Below are 18,728 nucleotides of genomic sequence, written 5' to 3' on the forward strand. Positions count from 1 at the left end.
TATATATATGCGTGTGTGCGCGTAGACGAATGTAAGTTATATGTTAATGTTATGAACGTAAGATGTATGTTAATCACGTGTTATCAAAATTATGTTAATCGCAATCAAGACGTTTTCTTTCACAATTTACTTTATTTGTGTATTATTAAAATGTTGTTCGTATATTGGTGCGTATCCACAGTTAAATTATAATATCCTTCTTGTTAAATAAAACGACGATGTAGTTCGTACATTTATGTATCTTCGCATCTATGTAATTAGCCCTTTGCGTTCGGCATATTTTCCACTTTTTTATTTATCTTCTCTTCGAGGAGACATATACGTTTAAAAAATTTCAAACTCGTCTAATTTTGTTCCGTATAATCACCGGTAATCTCTTTATGTCCCCTTAAAGAGAACGTCCGAGCTGTTTGTTACATTTACGATATCTTCTCAGAGAGGACAACCGAGTACAAACGGTTAAATATCCATAATTTCGTATATTCAAATATAATAACAATACAAAGGACTTAATTTATTATATCATAATCGAATAAAAGATAGTTTTTAAAATACTATTTAGCTTTTCCTTATCGTTAGCTATACGACATGTACAGATATAAAGCGCAAAACCTATAACTTTGATTAGTCATTTCTCCGCAAGTATAGAATAACGAATCTACCTATGTATATATTAAACATTCGTATCTTACAAAAATGTTGTCGGAAGATGTTCGTTCTATCCTTTGATCGATGATCTGTCATCGAATATTGCTTCGTCGCAACCTGCTCGCGGTACTCTCAACAGCTGATTCTATCGTGAATTTAAACGATTCTACGTAAAATTTCTACGGAAACGCGTTTCTTCGGATAAATGACTATATCGGTAAGAAACGGCCCATCTATCCTTCCCGATTCTTCGTACACTGTACATTGTGCGCTGTACGGCCAATACACACGCGCGCAGTAGTTTTTCCAAGACTTGGCCAGACAGCTAGGGGCAGGGATGAGAAAAGCGACGACTATGCCGAGCAACGGATACAGATTGCTCTTGTTAGCCGCCTAGTTAGCAGCTCGTGCAGTTGTTTAGCAAAGTTTCTACGGAGTCCCCCTTCGAGCTCGATTCTGTAGGTCCTCGTGGTTAATAGAGTCATTTTTCCGAGCTGCCTGCGGCCAACCCACCCGTTAAATACGTCTTCCAGCGGCGGCACGTTAAAGATTAGCCAATTACAATTGAATTATCGCGCCCCAACGGCCGTCCGCGTAATTTATCTGCTCGAGCTTATTCGCGAGAAACCGGGAATGATTAAGCTCGTAACGTAGTACGCCAGACGACGTATTATTATACATTAGCCTCCTTTTCAGCTTAATCTACCACCAGGCTTTACAATTCTCCCATTTTAAACGATTACGATTACAGTCTACGGAGTCAGGGAGACTCGAGTTACGTTCGAGGAAATATCGCAAAGTATAGCTAGTTTCTTTTCTCGTTTTACGAGTGAAAAGAAGTAGCGCAGAGTTCGTGGAATGCTTGATGGATATTAGGTCAGTAGTCAGTGCATAATAACGCGAAACGTTGTCTTTCAAATAAAATCAAAAAGACTATACGACTCGTTGCATATTTCCAATCCAACTTCAGTCTAAGTTTCGTTATACCAAATTTATAGGAATTATCAGTTTTTCAAATAAAAAGCTCTTACAGCGGAGCTATTACGATTTCTTCGTTTACAGTTCTTTTTTAAATAATTTATACGTTAAAAAGTTGTCTTTAATCTCCCCAAGACTTACTTTATTCTACTCTTTCCCAAATTTAAGCTGGTATTGGTAAGATACTTGTGTAGTTTATAGGTTTCTGATATACTATAAGCGTTTTAAAAAATGATTATTCTTAATTCATACTTCGTTATTCTCTAGTGTTGCCGAATAATGTGTCACTTGAATTTTTATAGAGTTTACTCGCAGTCTGAAGTAAGTTTTTATGCATCGACGATGTACCTTTCTTCGTGCCTTTATATCGGTAATTTGTGCTTTTTTCGAGAGTTTACGTCTCGATTTTACGATGACGACTGATACCTAATATAACATATGCCTTTGTTCAGGAATAATAGATAGACATTTATTACAAACATACAATTAGTAAAATTCTGATACATAGCACTTATAGCGATCTTAAACATACACCGAAGACTGTTCCGCGCGAAATGGTATTCATATTTTATTTCGGAGAACACGACGCTATTTAGATGCTAAGCGTTCATGTGTGTCTTCGTTTTTCAATCATGTACAAGCAAACTAGATACGATTCTTCGATCGTTGTACGACTGAAAGTACGTACGAACTTGCTCATTCTTTGCAATTGGTGGCCGTATAACCGACGTTCTGGCCAAATATTCATTAAAGTTTTTCACCACTCTATCCGTCATTCCATGATACAATCCAATTTTATCTATTATGCAGGGTGTTTCGTATTGAAAAAGAGTAAACCGCCATTGTCAAAATGAAATAAAGTGCATAAATAAAGTAAGCGGGCCAGAATGCTAAGGTGAATGGAATACAACTCGATGCAGTTGAACATAACATACACATTCATGACTATATAATGCGTGTACATTGTACGTACGTATGTAGTTCTGTTTTCCATCGCGCTTCTGCAATCGAATAGAGGCTCGAGCTTTAAAATAAAGACGATCAAAAATTCAATAGCCGAGAATACGTAATACAATGAAAATTGACTCTTTCGTCCAATTTCACCGTATCAATCATCAAAATGTTAACGATAAAAGTAATTTTTAGATTTTTTTTCTTTTAATCTTTACGCTTTGCAATATTCAACCGTTTTAGCGAGGAAAAGAGCGTGAAGTAGTAGATACTTGGACTAGATACTACGTCGAACTATGCCACGAGAGAGACTTTTATCTCGCTCGATGTTGTCGGCTCGGACGGTGATCTGAAAGTGAAGTCGTAGTCGTAGCCGTACACGATCGGCGTGGCGCAACGCGGCGTCGCGTCGCCTAAGCCCTAAACCCAACAATACGACCGAAACTCTCTGTCGTCTTTCCTTAACCCTGCGCAGTCCTTCTTTTCTCGTCTCAAAGATTCACAGTTCACAGGGCGGCACAGAGCAAAAGTCGACACGTGACGGAAGGCGCGTATAGATGTATCCTAATTCTCTTCGATGAGCGTAACGATATTGATTTATGAAATATTATAAAACTAGGTACTGGATTTTTAAATTTCCGATACCAGATACTGGATATACATTCTTCGTTGTACGTATATGTAGTATCGGCGAAAAGTGCCTAAGAAACATCGAGTTAACCGTGAACGATGTCGCGAGAGCCGAGGCGCCGTCGGGTCTATCGATGTGTCGTCGATCTTTTCGGTTGTATAGTTTTGTAGAAAAGGCCTACGTGAACCTGGCAACGAGCGTCTGCGGAACACGTGCGTGGTGGGCCTAAGAAAAGACAAAGGGATGCTAGAACGACCAGAATGCGAGTTGAGAAGTCGCAGTGTGTCGGTTGAGAAGTCGCAGAGTGTAAGTGGAGGAGCCGGAGAGTATGAATGGGAAAGTTGAGAGCCGAGTATGATAACAAGACGCACGACGATATTGTAATCGGTTTTTTGTATTGAGTATTGCTTGCTAAACTAAACTTAACTCCGAATAAAACATCATTACTCGTCCTTACTCTAAGACCCATTTAAGTTGCCACGTATATGTAATTTGTTTTCATTTTCTACTACATTTTTAAAACTTCTTGTAATCTGTGTGTGTATGTGTGTGTTCTGTATAGAATAAGTATCAAATTACTCATATTCTATAAGCCCTGAGAATTCTTTCCATGTCAGTGTCGTAAGATTTTACTCCAAGTCCTTTAATCTACCAATTTTCTTTCAACCTTCTTTGTCATAACACGAGTATATTTAACGACGATAAAGATGAGAGAGATAGCGATTTGATGCGAAGCATTCGCGAATAGAATAGACGAGTATTTCCTATTTTTTTAAGAGATGAAACATTTTTCAGCCACGTGTGACACACGAGTCGTTGAAGTAACAGTTGGAGAAATAGCTGATTATTTGTCACGATATTACGATCGGACCTTGGTGCTTTTGATAGAAAGAAAATTCCAGCAACGTTTCCAATTCCGATTGCTCTACGTTCCAGAAAGTTGTGCTCCAAGTAAAAGTCGGTTACAACTTGTAAGAAGAGTAGCGCAGTTGCTCGACGTACGAGACTAATTGTTTGCTTCGAAATTGAATTCCAACTGTGCATGCTAGGAAATTGGAACTCGAGCTGTGTACATTTAGGCGTGTAATATTTTTTTAGTTACTTTCGTACCAACATTTTAGTCATTATTATAGTCAATTTTAGTCATTATTATTATAGTTTCGCTATAACGATTAACCCAAGTTCTGTCTTTCAGATAATTTCAAAGCACGAAAGAAATCCAATTATGCGTTGAAATTTATTTATTCGATCAATTGTTTATAACGTAATTACAATGTAATTGTAAATAACAAAGTTTTAACACGTACAAACTACTGTAAAAACTACATCTTATCTTGTACATTTTCTGTTAATAAACTCACCGAAGTCGAGTCTGTTGTTCGAATAAATTAGCATTAAAATCGTCTACAAAGATTATAAATAATTTTAAACGATCAAAATTTCTCTACGATTTATCCAATTTATTCTACCATATTTTCTATTCGATTAAAGATATAAACTCTTAATCAACTTTCACCTGTCAATATTAACTCGCTTTTATTAATCTACATCACGATATTGTTACGTTATAATTCGTCGCAGATTAATCTGATTTCTTGACGGAGTATTTATCGCAGTCGAGAACCAGCCAACAATCGCATTTGTGAAAGAAACTTCGAGTTTTATTGTTAGAAACGGTAATCGAATTCTCTTCGAGATCTTACGAAACGAACGAGTCCTAAACAACGATATGTCATTTTCGCTTGTTTACGATTCCGTAATTGAGAGCAAGAAGAAAACCAGCGACAAATGAAGAAAGACGATTAACAGTGCTGCAACTCGATTCTAAAAACAGCACCGTTCGTGGACTGTCGGCCAACGGATATCGCGAAATGGGACAATTACGTTATTTCCGTTCGATAACCTACATCGCGAAGCAGTCTGACGTATGAATAATTAAATTCTTCCAGAAAATCTGACGTCTCGCGCGAAAACGAGCAGACTGTACGAATTAACACTTGCATGTCGGAGTAGCGTTTGTCTAGAGTCTACGGTCTAGAGTCTAGAGACTAGAGTCTAGAGTCTAGAGTAATCCGGAGAAGGATATTATCTTCGTCCTCCTCTGGCGTCCCGAATAATCTCGATCAAATTCGGTTTCACTTGTCACAGTCACAGTCACAGTTATAGTCGACACAGACGCGACTCGACCTGGCCATGGCGCGGCGACGAGCGGACGAGCTTCGTCCTCATCGATTTAGAAACGATCCAAATTTATAACGTCGCTCGATATTTACCTGCAGGAAGCTCCGGTACGGTGTCTGCCGCGATCGGTCGCGCAACCAGTCGCCGCAGCTTTATTCGGTACCCGCTCGCTAATAATTCATCTCGTTCATTGGATAACGCAATTAACCGTGTATTATTGATGGAAGCCGAGCGAAACGCCGCGTATTGTATTGTAAATTATCACTCGATAAATGCTTGGAGATTGCGACATGAAATATTGCGACACGCGAGATTGCGGTGCAAAGTAGCTGGACGTTGGACGCAACTTGTCCATGTATCGGGGTATCCATGCCCCGACAGATGTACATGGCGGCATTAATATGCATGTATGCGTATAAATAGATAGGCGAACGCGTTGCCGGTTCAATCGCGGAGGTAGATGAAGGGTTAACGAGAAATAGGTATGAAATTATGGACTTGCCGTTGGTGATTTCTATTCGAGTGGTGATTTTTAGAAGATATGTACCTGCTTGTGTGTATATATATATCAATGAAGTATTTAAAGATCGATGTTGATTATCATAACGAGTATTATAACAGATAACAAAGAGTATCGTCGCTCAAAGCCGAACCAAAAGCCTGTTGGCCGTTGACAAATCGATGATTTCGGCTATTGGCGACGCAGTATTCTCCGAAACGGGTGAACATCGCGAGATGCGTTGACATCGACAGACATGTATTTCTACGGATACCTCAAAATTATTTCACTCGATTTACGAATCTTCGGATACGTCGCTTTTCCGACAAATCTAAGATATGCGACAGATATGTCGTTTTACAAAACTAGAAGAAGTAGAAATGAAAGAAGCGTAGAAAATATAGCTCGCGTACTTCTCCGCGTAACGTTTCGAAAACGATAATTCGCGTGACTCGATAATAGCTATTCGGTGCTCGGTAGCATTTTCAAACCACGAACGCTAGTTACACGCTACTTGTCGGAGACACGAGCGTTTGTTCCATTTGCGGGAAACGTAAGCGACGCGTGGCTCTTTTTACGGCACTCAAACTATCTCGCACCACCTCATCGTATATCTAAATAATCAATTTACTACTGGCCATAATCGTAACCAGGAGTTAGCGAGTTTATGTCAGCCAAGCCACCGTAACTACGTGGCTTCGCGAAGCATAAATATTATGGAGTATTTCGTATAAAATAAAGCAATAGAGTTCGGAGTTATTCTCTTTCCCTTCTTCAAACTCGCCCCGCTTTCGTTTCTCTTCCTTTCTATTTTAATCGCCTCTAATCAACATCGCTGTCTTATTTCGATTTTGATCGCGTATCGTATCTATATGTATATATGCTTTGTATTATTAATATTTTAAATATTTATCAACGAACGAATTTCATTCCGATGCCTTCGATGACGCTTAACAGAGATAGAAGAAAGAACGTAAGGTGCAAACACTGTCTGAATTTCTACCGTGCTCGATCGTGCAAGTAGCGTTATCATTTTTATTTTCATTTAATTTTGATTCGATCGTTTCGTTGTCATTCGTGATTGCGGCGATACCAAATGTGTTTAAATAAATCGTGAATCGTATAATCTTAATTTCCATACTTTAAATGCTACTACCGTTCGCAAACGAAAACGCGCAAAAATTTCTTGTAACGTTAAATCAACAGTGGTTAATACATTATTGACGAAGATTACGGTGTTAAATTCATTTGTTTATTCTAGTTTGTTTTTCTTTCTTTCTAATCGGACATACCACGAAGCTTAATTCCACGATCGATCGAAAGTTCGTTGAGAAATAATCTTTAACGTTATTTCCTTCTTGTTACGATTCAATCAGATGGACGTTATCTTACGAGCAAGGAGCAAGTCAGATAAACACGATGGGAAAGGTAGCAGTGTTTCTTTCTGAATATTTTTTAACTACGATCTAGTCTTCTTATCGGACTAATCACTAGTAAATATCTGGTAACGTTGCATTGTACTTACGTTATGCCTCGGTGACCAGGAATTGCACATAATGGAGGCATCTTCCAATATACGACTCTGCAAAACGAAAACTTTCGATTTTTAAGTGTTTCATTTGACGCGACAGATTTGTATATTTTTGTTCCTCACCGTCTCAAATTATCACTAACGATTCTTTAATTACGCTTCCATATCTTTGTACGATAGTCGATAATCGATTTTCAAATAATTCGTTATTGTTTAATATATTTATCCACGATCGAAACGAGCAAATAACAAAACAAGCATATACAAGAGATATGAGAAGTTATATTAATTCCGAATGTATTCGAAGATCCTTTTGCACGTCCCAGGTGTCATTGAACTCCTAGAAATAAATGTCGACTGACTTAGAAACCCGGTGGAGAATGGAAAATTGGAAAGATTTTACAGCGTGACGCTTTCACCTCGATAGTCTGTCTAGACTAGACGTTTTAAATATTAAAAACTTTTGAAACGAAATTATATATTCACAGACATCTTTCACCGTCGTATTCGAATGAATAACTGCTAAATACTAACAAAAATATACGTATTTGTACGATCGAAGAATCGCGTTTTAGTGGTAAAACATTTCATTTTGCAAAAATATGGAAAATAATATCAGCTTCAAAGTTAAAAGAAAATCACATCCTATTAACGTAATTGGCAAAACTTAAATGCCCCTAAGACATATACTTTATAGACTTTTGTTTCGGTAAATATTTACTCTAAAACAAGGACGTACTTATATAATTTTCGTAAAAAATTTAATTTATTCATTTATCTTTCATGATATTTATGAGTTTTCACGAAAACTATGTCCCACTATGTAATATTATTGCTACGTAAAAAAGCGAGTAAAGAATAATAAGAAAATTTAATAAATAAAAGACAATAAAATAGATATTCGTGGCATTTTTATTTATTGTACCAAATAAAATATATATCGATGTATTTGGATCGTGAAATTCAAACAACAAACGAAATCTTCCGCGTTAAATAGATATCGAATAAATAAAAATGGAAGTGAAATCTCCACCGAACTTGCAACTATCCAACTGAGTTGTCTATTATTCAAAATCGTAATACTCTTGCTAAGAAAATCATATTCGATTCCTCGCAAAACACGATTCCAACAATTTTTATAAAAAAACACTGCAAGATTTTTGACTCCGTATCCGGGAATCTTGGCAAAGATACGCTTACGAGTAAAATATCATCGGTAGTTTTAAGAAATAAATCAAAACTGTCCGTTGCATATATACGTATATACCTTCGTAGAATAATAAGCAATAATAATAATAAATTCAAAACCGATGCAAAATAACCAAACGCCTTTAAGACGTAACAATCTTGCAGCTTATAGACATGCACATAGAAAGAAAAGTAGAAAAATCCGTATGAGAGCAAGCGACCACGCGTTTAGGCTGCAACAGCGACGAAGAAATTTGTATGGACCGGCTGGTATAATCCACGCGGCGAAATATTTCTCCGAGCTGACAGAAATTCATGCATATCGACGCGGTTTACCTGTCAGCGGGGCTTAATATTCATCTGGTTTGCATATTTTATTCCTGGCAATCGCGTAATATGTATATTTAAAGCGCGGTACTAAGATTGACAGAATCGGGCCATTCCGGCGTCGCGACGCCGCCGTCACAAATTAAATGAGTCATTTTAGGAATCGAGCAGAATTAGGTAATTCAATATCTTTCTCATTAGAGTGTCGGCCAATTCTGAGCTCGATCGATATCAATGACAATGATCGCATCATTATAGAAGTCGCGACTGATATATGAATTTTTCATCTCTGCACACCGACGGTTTTCATTAAATTGACAGATTTTTCAACTTGCTTCGGCTATTTTTCATGACAATACTATATCGTGATATCGCTGTTTCGCGAATATTTTATACGATCTTGTTGCTAAGCTTGTTGCAACACGCATACGTACATACATATTTATACATACTTGTATATCTTGTAAAAACGAGGCGCAACGATTATTAGCTGAAAATATCGATACAAAAATATCGACTCTCGCACTTTCATCCCACTCAATTATCAGAATTTTAGTCGGGGCATTTATGTGCCTATCACACCCGATATCGAACTTAACTCTGTAATTACCGTAATACGGCGATATCGAACATTTCGCTCGCCTATTGTAGTTCGTACTCGATAAGTTACTTTCGTAATATATTTCGCAACTTCGGTAACCAATAACGCATCTGCGAGTATATTGACTCGCTTTTACTAAATTTATCTAAACTAATCGCCAACGACGCAACGATACCTTGTCACTCTCTAAATTCGTATTTAGAGAAGTCGAAGTTGAACCCTGAACGCTGAACGCGTAGCCAAACAACGAGACCGAAGAATTTAAAAAACAGAGTTGATCTATTCAGTTTGTAAACGGTCGTTTATCCATTAACGGTAAAGAGGTAGCAGCCGTGAAGTAAACTATCGGTACTGTATTTTATTCGATGATAATCCTAATTTACGTGGAACCACGATTTTCGCACCATCGTGATGCAAGACAAACAACCGCTGTTTACCAGATTAAGCAAACTGGTTAGGTCAAAGAACGTTATTCGTACTGTTCTATGGAACAGTCGTATGTTGTTTATTATTCTGCGGCTTACTCGTATATCTGAAACATCGTTGAATACATGCTTCGGTGAAGCCCAAAATTCTACTGTGCTAATTATTCAACGTACCCGTGTAACACAGGAGTTCGTACACGCACGTTTACAAGTTGTATCGACAAAAATGCTGTCTCATTTTTCACTTTTTTATCGAAACTCTGTAAGTCTAGAAACGTTGTGACGCGTGAATCCCTGTGCGTATACCTACATATCTCTAGCGTTCGCAGGTGTGTCATCAATCAACGCGTACGCGGCTGTGTTGCGCGTCTAGCGTCTATGCGCCGAGATACTACATATGTACCTTGTGTATGCTTTGCTAGAAGTTGTACACAGTGCATCGAGCGCAAATACGAAGCTCGGACAACATCGATAACACACACGCATACGTAAGCAACGCACAGGCGGATAGGGGCGCGTGTATGTCCGCAAATTTGCCATTGTTTCATTCATTAAAAACTTGCTTTCTTCTTTTTCAGAATTTTAAACCTCAACTCCAGTGAAATGGAAATATTCTAATTTTGCTTCACTTATTTTTTACTTTACTTTACTTTTTTCTAATTTTACTTTACTTCACTTATGGCACGTGATCGAAGTCAATGATAAATACACCTTTCTCGTTTCCCTGGTTTTCGATGATATTATTTGTGCAATTAAACAGAAGGGTTTTAACGCGACACGTATGAAAACGAGAAGAATCTATTGGATGCAAAGATGCAACCTTTTTTGAAAATAGCTGACGAATCGACCAACTTATGCGAAAAACTGTGCGTTAGTGCTCTAATACTTGCACCAGCGATATTATGAAAATGGTAACGAATACGAGAAAAGCGTTTAGCGAAGATGGCAAAAGCAAATAGAAAAACAACTTTGATAACAGGGGATTGATCGACAACCTATTGAATTTTAAAAGTGCTTTTCGACGGAAGATGGGAGATTTGACCGATCTTGTTGCCCCTTGTAATTTTTAATCATAGAATACATCGTATGTTATTAAAATTGTGGTACTGTTTACAGCGTCTGGAATATTTTAGGACTCGACAGTGGCAGTTCAGGGATAAATATAGCTGTAGAACTCCGTTTGGGCGTAAGATATACTTACGCGATACTATTGACGCGATGTCGACAGAAAATAACAAATTTGAATTAAAGCTTAAAAATATTGGGAACATCGTATAATTATATGCACATGTAATATGCACATTACGAATTTATAGATTGAAAATGAAGCATCTAATCGAAGTGTAAAAATAACGAGTCAGACGTATAGACTGCTTCTAAATTTGATTGTTATTGCATAAAAATAACTTGTACTTTATTATTTAGCAATGGCATAAATTCATTGTTTAGTAAAACGATACACCGAAACTATGAATTTCTTAAAAGGAGAATTTAAAATAAAGCCATTTGTCGAGTTCCGAAGCACGTTGTGATATATTCATCGGCTTGGACTCGGCTTATAATTATAGGAAGATCCAGCGATAAATGATCATTTGCTATTAATAATTTCAAGTACATACGCGTATTCTCGGCGATTTTGTTTAATATAATAACGGTGTTATTTTAGCATCGAGCGAAATTATGTCCAGGATCGGTAAGGGGATTTTGAAAATAATTCCGATCAAACTTTCCTACGCTTTATCATAGGTACGTGATAATTAATAACGCAAAACATATTCACAACGTGTTTCTTTTACATCTCTATAGCCAAGTAATAAAATACAAATTCTTCTCAACCTTCTACCACATACCAAAGACTCTTCTACCGACCAAAAAATACAAGGGAAATTCATCGCATATGATCGTATACCTATTTCAACGTACAAACGATAAACTACAAAACCTGTGTTCTCTATCGCGCACACCGTGAAAACTTACACCGGGCAACAAGAGAAAAACCTTTCGATCCATCGTTTATCCACGTTATTACGAGTATTTCAATTTCCCGTAGAATTTCGAATTCTCGTTCCGTATGTACATATACGCTGGTGTATACTGTATACTGTATACTGTATACTGTATACTGCATACTGTATGGTGTACGCCGTATACGAACTTTACAAGGATGTGTCTGTGCCTGTGCGGATTGGTAGGCTGCGTCGCATCGCGTCGCCTCGCGTCACGTCGTTGCTGTACGTATAAGAGATGGTATATGTGCGTGCGTGCGTGCGTGCGTGCGTGCGTATCACGTGCACTGTGCAGTGCACTGTGCAGTGTGCACTGTGCACGGGATACGCGTATCCGTTTCCGAGACGAAACACATTGGCGACTCTCGTACGGGCAAACAGCCGCAGTCGAAACAGTTTGCCCGGCTAATTGATTTTCCTTGGCATCCTCGATTCGGCGTAACCGGTCCATGCAACGCACTGCACCGTCCAATATGTGGAGACAAGCTCTCGCACGGGCACACGAACGCGTCTACATCGACAAATTCAATCGGATACGGAATACTGCCGTTTGATTATCAGACAGGGCTGCGCCCGGCCGATTGTAAATCAGTCGGAAAACTCCGCGCCGCGGAATTATACGGAACATCGTCGATCGTTTCCACGATCGATCGGATATCGTTGTACCGATGCCTTTGTACGGTATTTTGTACTTGGAAATGCAAGTTGGCAATGTATGGTATTATCACTCGTTACAAAGGAACCACTCATAGAGGATTCGCGAAGGAAAGACGAAATAGGATATCCTCGGATACGAGGGAAAACCGTACACTTCGAATTCTACGTTTCTCTAACTCCGTTCTTTGTTTATTTTATGAAACGAACTACGTAATCCAAATTGTATCGATTTGCGAAATGTCTCAACATAAATATAAATATGCGACGAACCCTTTTTTATCCACTTTTATCGGGAAACTTTTGTATTTTATTTTCGTTATTCTTCTACGTTACTTGCTACTTCTATCGAACTATTAACTATTGAAAAACGATATACATAGTTGATGATACCGCGGTATATCAAGGAGAAAAATAGAACAAAAATAGAAGTTTTATTTGGTATTAAGGTATTGCAATATCCTTAAAGATTCGAAGTTACTTAACATATCGAACCGCGAAAGGCAATGAAAATAAAAATTTTGGTCCGGAAAAAGAAGAGCGATCGGACGAACTGTTCGTGAGAGGCAAAGGACGCAAGCTTCTTCGCGGAAGTTTGACTGATAATTAACTAAATTTACCAAGGGTTGCGAGTCAAAGTGTGAAGTCGTGTTCCAAGTCTTTCTGCACTTCGACGCTCCACTACGCTGGTTAATAACAAATGAGCCGAGCTTCGCCCCTTCACTTTTGTTATAATCGGGGACACTTGCTCCCTTACAGTTACTGTCTACCATTCTCAATTATTCAGTAGATTCGTTTGAACCATTCTAAACATCGCTTGGATGTCCTTCTCCTTCTCCTTCTCCTTCTCCTTCTCCTCCTTCTCCTTCTCAGTCTTAATACATATCTCAATTTTCATTATCGTTTTTTCTCCCTCTACCAATCTTAGAAATCCTCTCTTTTAGTCACCATCGTAAAGGTATACACTTAAAGTTTCGGCATAATTAGTAAAATTCTTACGCATAGATAAATACGGTAAAATAATAGAACGAGATTCCGTGTAATTTTATCTACTTGAGCGTAATAAGCAATTGTTTTTTAATTTATCGTTGAAATTATTTACAGGCTGTCTATCCAGTACAGAATACATAACACTTAAATTTTATTATTGACCATTACTTTTTCTCAAGTTTTTATTAAATTCGTGAAAAATTAATAAAACACGTGCATTAAATTTATGATTTTATTGTTAATAAATCATACAATTTGATATATATACTTGTCAAAATTCGGCAAGAGGAACATAAATCGTAAAGTTATATTTTAAACGATGCATTTTAAACGACTTTCTTCCGCGCAATTAATCTATAATCAACAAAAACGCAGCAAAGAAACAAATAATTTCCAGACGGTAAATCACAACATGTACATACTTTGAATCGCACATTTCGTGCCATTTCAAAGTGTGTAACGATATTTGATATTTTTGCAAGTACGTATGTTATTAAATAGCTGGCGTGAGAATATATGAGAACCGAGTTTTCCAATCGTAGCAGAGGTGGAGCGGATAGATAGCCATGAGAATTTATGTTCACGCGAGTCATTACTATTTCAAGTGAAAAACACGGATCTTGACGAAGCGCGAAGCGTCTAAGAGCTACCTAAAGAGAATATATGAAATTTTGTAATGCAGTATTCTGATTCGTAGACGCTCCTTCTGGTCCCGAGTCAACTCTTTACCTAACGATTTTTTGCTTTTAATACAGAATGCGATTAAGATTAAGTTGCCGTTATACCAGGGAAACGTCATTTCGCTCGATCCATGCTGTAAAACGAATTACTCCAATTCCGAGAATTTTCCAGCATAACGTTACGTAATTTCTTTTCCTTATATCCATACGTAATTATTATACAGTTTTTTTCGTATTCTTTTTATTTCTTTTTGCAAGTTTTGCAGGATCCTTTGTAAATAAATAAGTACATAGGATGGTCCGTGCATGTAGAACGCAACGATGTTGCTTTATTATAGTGCTTGAATTATAATTAGAGCACAAAACGCGTCAAATATAATAAATAAATTTATTTATTTAACGATGTTATTTTATACTTAATTCTTAAGTATTTTCTTTTTATACTCGTTATATCGGATAATACAATACGCGTTAAATAAAAATACAGATTCATCGATGTACCATAATATGCAAGTTTACCGTAAAGTGTTATCGAAGAATTTCAAATAAACATCGAAAGAAAAACTGAACAAGTAAGTTCGTATATTGTTAAAATAAAATGTACGCTATTGGCATTTCAAATTTACATTACCGATTTGTGCGAAATTTTTGTAACACTTGCGTAGATGTGAAAATAAATTACAGTAGTACACCCATGCTTCAGAAAATCCTTTCAAAAAGTTGAGCAATTGTAATATTAATAAGGTTCTATCGTCTTAAATTTGCCATACTTTTTAAGAATCTAGATCCTAAAAGATAGAGGTAATTGTTTAGCGTATGTTACAATAGCGCCGACGCTGTTGACGTACCGTCGCGTGGCGTCGCATCGCGTCGGAACTTGCATCGAACTATTTCTCTTTATACCACTGTTGTTAATGCATATTCTGCAATTAATATTTAACGTTTTCCAATAATTAACGAAGAAACTACACGAATAACGTTATCGTAAACCGTTCATTTTTCTATTGTGTATTATGTAGTTATCCAATTCATTTCTTATTCATTTGCGTGTTATGCGGTACATGTATGATTCATTATGAAAAGTGTTTCGATCAAGTTCATTACAAAAGCGTAAACTTCCAATACTTATTTAAACGTGTAGCTTTCTGAATCGTTTAAAATCGGTAAATCGTTTAAAAGTATAAACGTCAAATTTGCGCATAGTTTTGTTATTTCATACAGAAACGCATAATATCTACGTCTACCTACTATATTCTACTAAAAAACTTACTTAACAAATTCGTACACGATGCATTTAATTAGAATTAAACTATGCTACCATTCCACGCAAGCTGTCAAATCCCCTGTGTATCGTTTCCGTAATTTCGATCCTTTTACAATTCTTTGCAAACGCACGATCGTTAAATTCTTTCGATATTATTAAGTTCTTCTCTATTATCAAAAATTTAACTTTTCGATAGCACGAGGAAACGTTGCTTTTGATTTATCGAAACTTACTTCGATATCCTATCCTCGATAAAAACAAAAATATCCAAAGGATCGATGTGCCTTGTGCAAAGCCGAAAGGGTATAGGTGTATGGGACGCGTTTAGCTTTCCCACGATCTGTCATTGAAGTGCTTTATCTTCGGTCGTGCATGATTTAATAATACCATGCTAATTCGATGGTCAATAATACATATAAAGTATACTGAAATTATCATTCGAATCAATATGAAGCCGCGTACTGTTGCTGCAGTATCATAATTGTTATCCATCACGTGATGCATGAAATCTAGTAGAGAAATTGCGGCTTTCTAATCTAAGTTTTTACAACGCCGCTCGTTTATCGACCAACGCAACGCTACGTTGCGAGTTCCGAGTGTCGTTCGTTTAGCTTCGAAACTTTCGTTCTTCTTACGTGAATCGTTCTTTTTTCTTTTTGTTCGTACGCGCGTATGCGAAACTGCTGGATTATCGAAGATCCTGACATCGTGGAGCGTTAAAGGCGCCGTATCGTATCGTATAAGCACGAACGAAATCACGAATCGTTGCGAAAATAGCACTTTGTGTTCGTCAGCTGACGAAGTAGATGCCTTTATTGATACGAAATTTCACTTGTCGCGTACGCTTTACGGGTACGCTGTTTTATAACTGTTTAAATTTATGCAAACGGAACAGCAAAAGGCAACGAAACAAATTTTACGTATCGTCGGTGCATTGTCCGACGATTCTGACTTTTCTTCCACGGCACTTGCACGCAAACGCATAATATTCAACTTATTTGAGCTTTGTAATTAGATCGGTCTTGCTACGTTCTTTCTGTCGTTTTTCGTCTGATTCGATATTCCTCGAACGTTAAAGGATATCTCGAATTTGCATAAAATACGAAAGAATTGTCATCGATATGCCAGATTTCTCGTTCCAATTTTATGTTAAGCACCTACTTCGAACGATAAAAGTCTTTTCGTTCGTTGAAATACGAGCTAAATGGAAATACCTTTCGATTAATTTATTTTAATTAAAACAATATCCGTTTCCAGCTCGATACGATATCTACGTTCTCCTTCGACTTTACAAATTTCCTACTCTTTTGATCGCTCTCCTGTACGTACTCGCTAAACGCTCACCTCGATTTATTCTATTCTTAGGCGTTGTGAAATATTCTTAACATTTACATAGACAAGTCGGTACGTTAAGTACATACGAGTATAGCTACGAGACGCTTCCAGCGTGCAACCCAATTACATATTCTGTGATCTGGCTACGATAATGTACAGGGTGGTTGGTAGCTGGTGGTACAAGCGGAAAGGGGGTGACTCTACGCGAAAAAAGAAGTCGAAAACATGGAATAAAAATTTTTCGTTCGAGGCTTCGTTTTCGAGAAAATCGACTTTGAATTTTCGCTCGGTACGCGTCCACTTTATCGCGTCTCGTTATAACGGATCTCACTGTAGATCGTTGTCTCGATTGACGTTATTTTTTTAATTTTTCAAATTTTTAAATTTTTAAATTTTTATTCTATATTTTCGACTTCTTTTTTCGCGTAGAATCACCCCCTTTCCGCTTGTACCACCGGTTTCCAACCACCCTGTATATACTTGTGTTAGTTGTATCTGTATTTTCTAATCTGCTCGTCGATTCTATCCTCTTACTCTGCACCGAACAATCTCTATCGATCTGATTATCAATGCGTATGCGTTATACGTGTATCGGTAATCGGCGAAAGAATAGTCGATAAATCATATTCCATTAAAACAATGGAACCCCATACGAAGGATAATTCGCGACAAGATCCAAAGATCGGAAAGTGGAACCGCGCGGTCTTCGAAAAAGTGGAATTCTTATCGGCACGCAAGGGAGTGTCGCGCGGCCGATCCATAAATCATGATGATTCGCTTTATGGTATCTACAGTTAAGCCAAAATTGACGGTTGCCAAGCGTAAAAATCAGTGATTTCGTTACCACTATGTATCGAGGGATAGACACGCTCATTGGCTACGTGCTGTTCCGCCCCCGCAGCCCCGCCAATCAGACCAGCCGCTCTCTCTCATCGATCCAGACCATCTACACTCTACGCTCTACAGTTACACCTACGCTATACTCTGCCGCCATACTCAACTTGCCCATTCCCCTATCCTTCGTCGACCATAGATCGGTCTGGTCTAATTGTAAGACTCGGCGAAACAAAATTCTATGCACGGCAGAAATTGTTGATCAACGCTACTCGATCGGAAGGTTGGCCGTTGGTCGCGTCGCTTGACAACGTGCCAGAAACAACTTACGCTCGAGGTCTGTTCGTCTCAGGAAGATTCTACTTTGATCGCTGGTAGCAAGAGCCGTCGTTCGTCGTTTCGATCGAACATGCGGAAAGGTTTTTCGGTTTCTTCTCTCCATCGGCCAACTTATTTCTCAGCTGTATTTACATATATCTTGTAACAACGTAATTTTACGTATGACAGAAATCGTTGACTAATAGGCAGTATTGGCCAGTGGTTGTGTCTGTTTTTGCGTATAATACACGTGGGTATATCTACTCGGTCGATGTAATGTCGGAAAGATGGATTTACGTTTCGACAGAAGTTGCAATTCGATTCTTTCGATTAAAATTAAAGGAATATTTCAATTATTTAGGAAATCACGAACAATTAAGGGATCGCTTTTTTCGCGTGCAAATTCAACAAATAGGAGAAATTAAATCGTTAAAAACGAATGTATAGCTATTTATTGAGATTGCTTGTATTCCTTAAGTAGAAGAAATTCATCAGTGCGTTAATTAATCTACGTCGATTTAGCTTCCTTCGATGCTTTTATAAAGCTTCGAAGTACGTAGTCGTAAAAGTTTGAACTAATTGTAAATCTAAAATAAAGCAAACTTAAGTCGATCTACTTTCAATTAGACGAGGAAGATCTCTCGAAGCAACTGTAATTTATAGAACAAGAAAAGAGTAGAATAATTT

General features: G+C 37.7%; 1 protein-coding gene across 2 annotated transcripts in view; it reads right to left on the reverse strand.

Annotated features, from left to right (window-relative positions):
• Window positions 1-18,728, reverse strand: part of acj6 (abnormal chemosensory protein 6) — a 58,025-nt gene that overhangs the window by 15,299 nt on the left and 23,998 nt on the right. For both annotated transcript variants that reach the window (XM_069123492.1, XM_069123491.1), the window contains exon 2: window positions 7,414-7,470. In XM_069123492.1, coding sequence (XP_068979593.1) covers window positions 7,414-7,470 — 57 coding nt within the window. The remainder of the gene's footprint in view (window positions 1-7,413; window positions 7,471-18,728) is intronic.

This window comes from Bombus flavifrons, chromosome 11, assembly GCF_040668555.2.
Source record: "Bombus flavifrons isolate JBK064 chromosome 11, iyBomFlav1_principal, whole genome shotgun sequence".
In the NCBI taxonomy this organism is placed as follows: Eukaryota; Metazoa; Arthropoda; class Insecta; order Hymenoptera; family Apidae; genus Bombus; species Bombus flavifrons.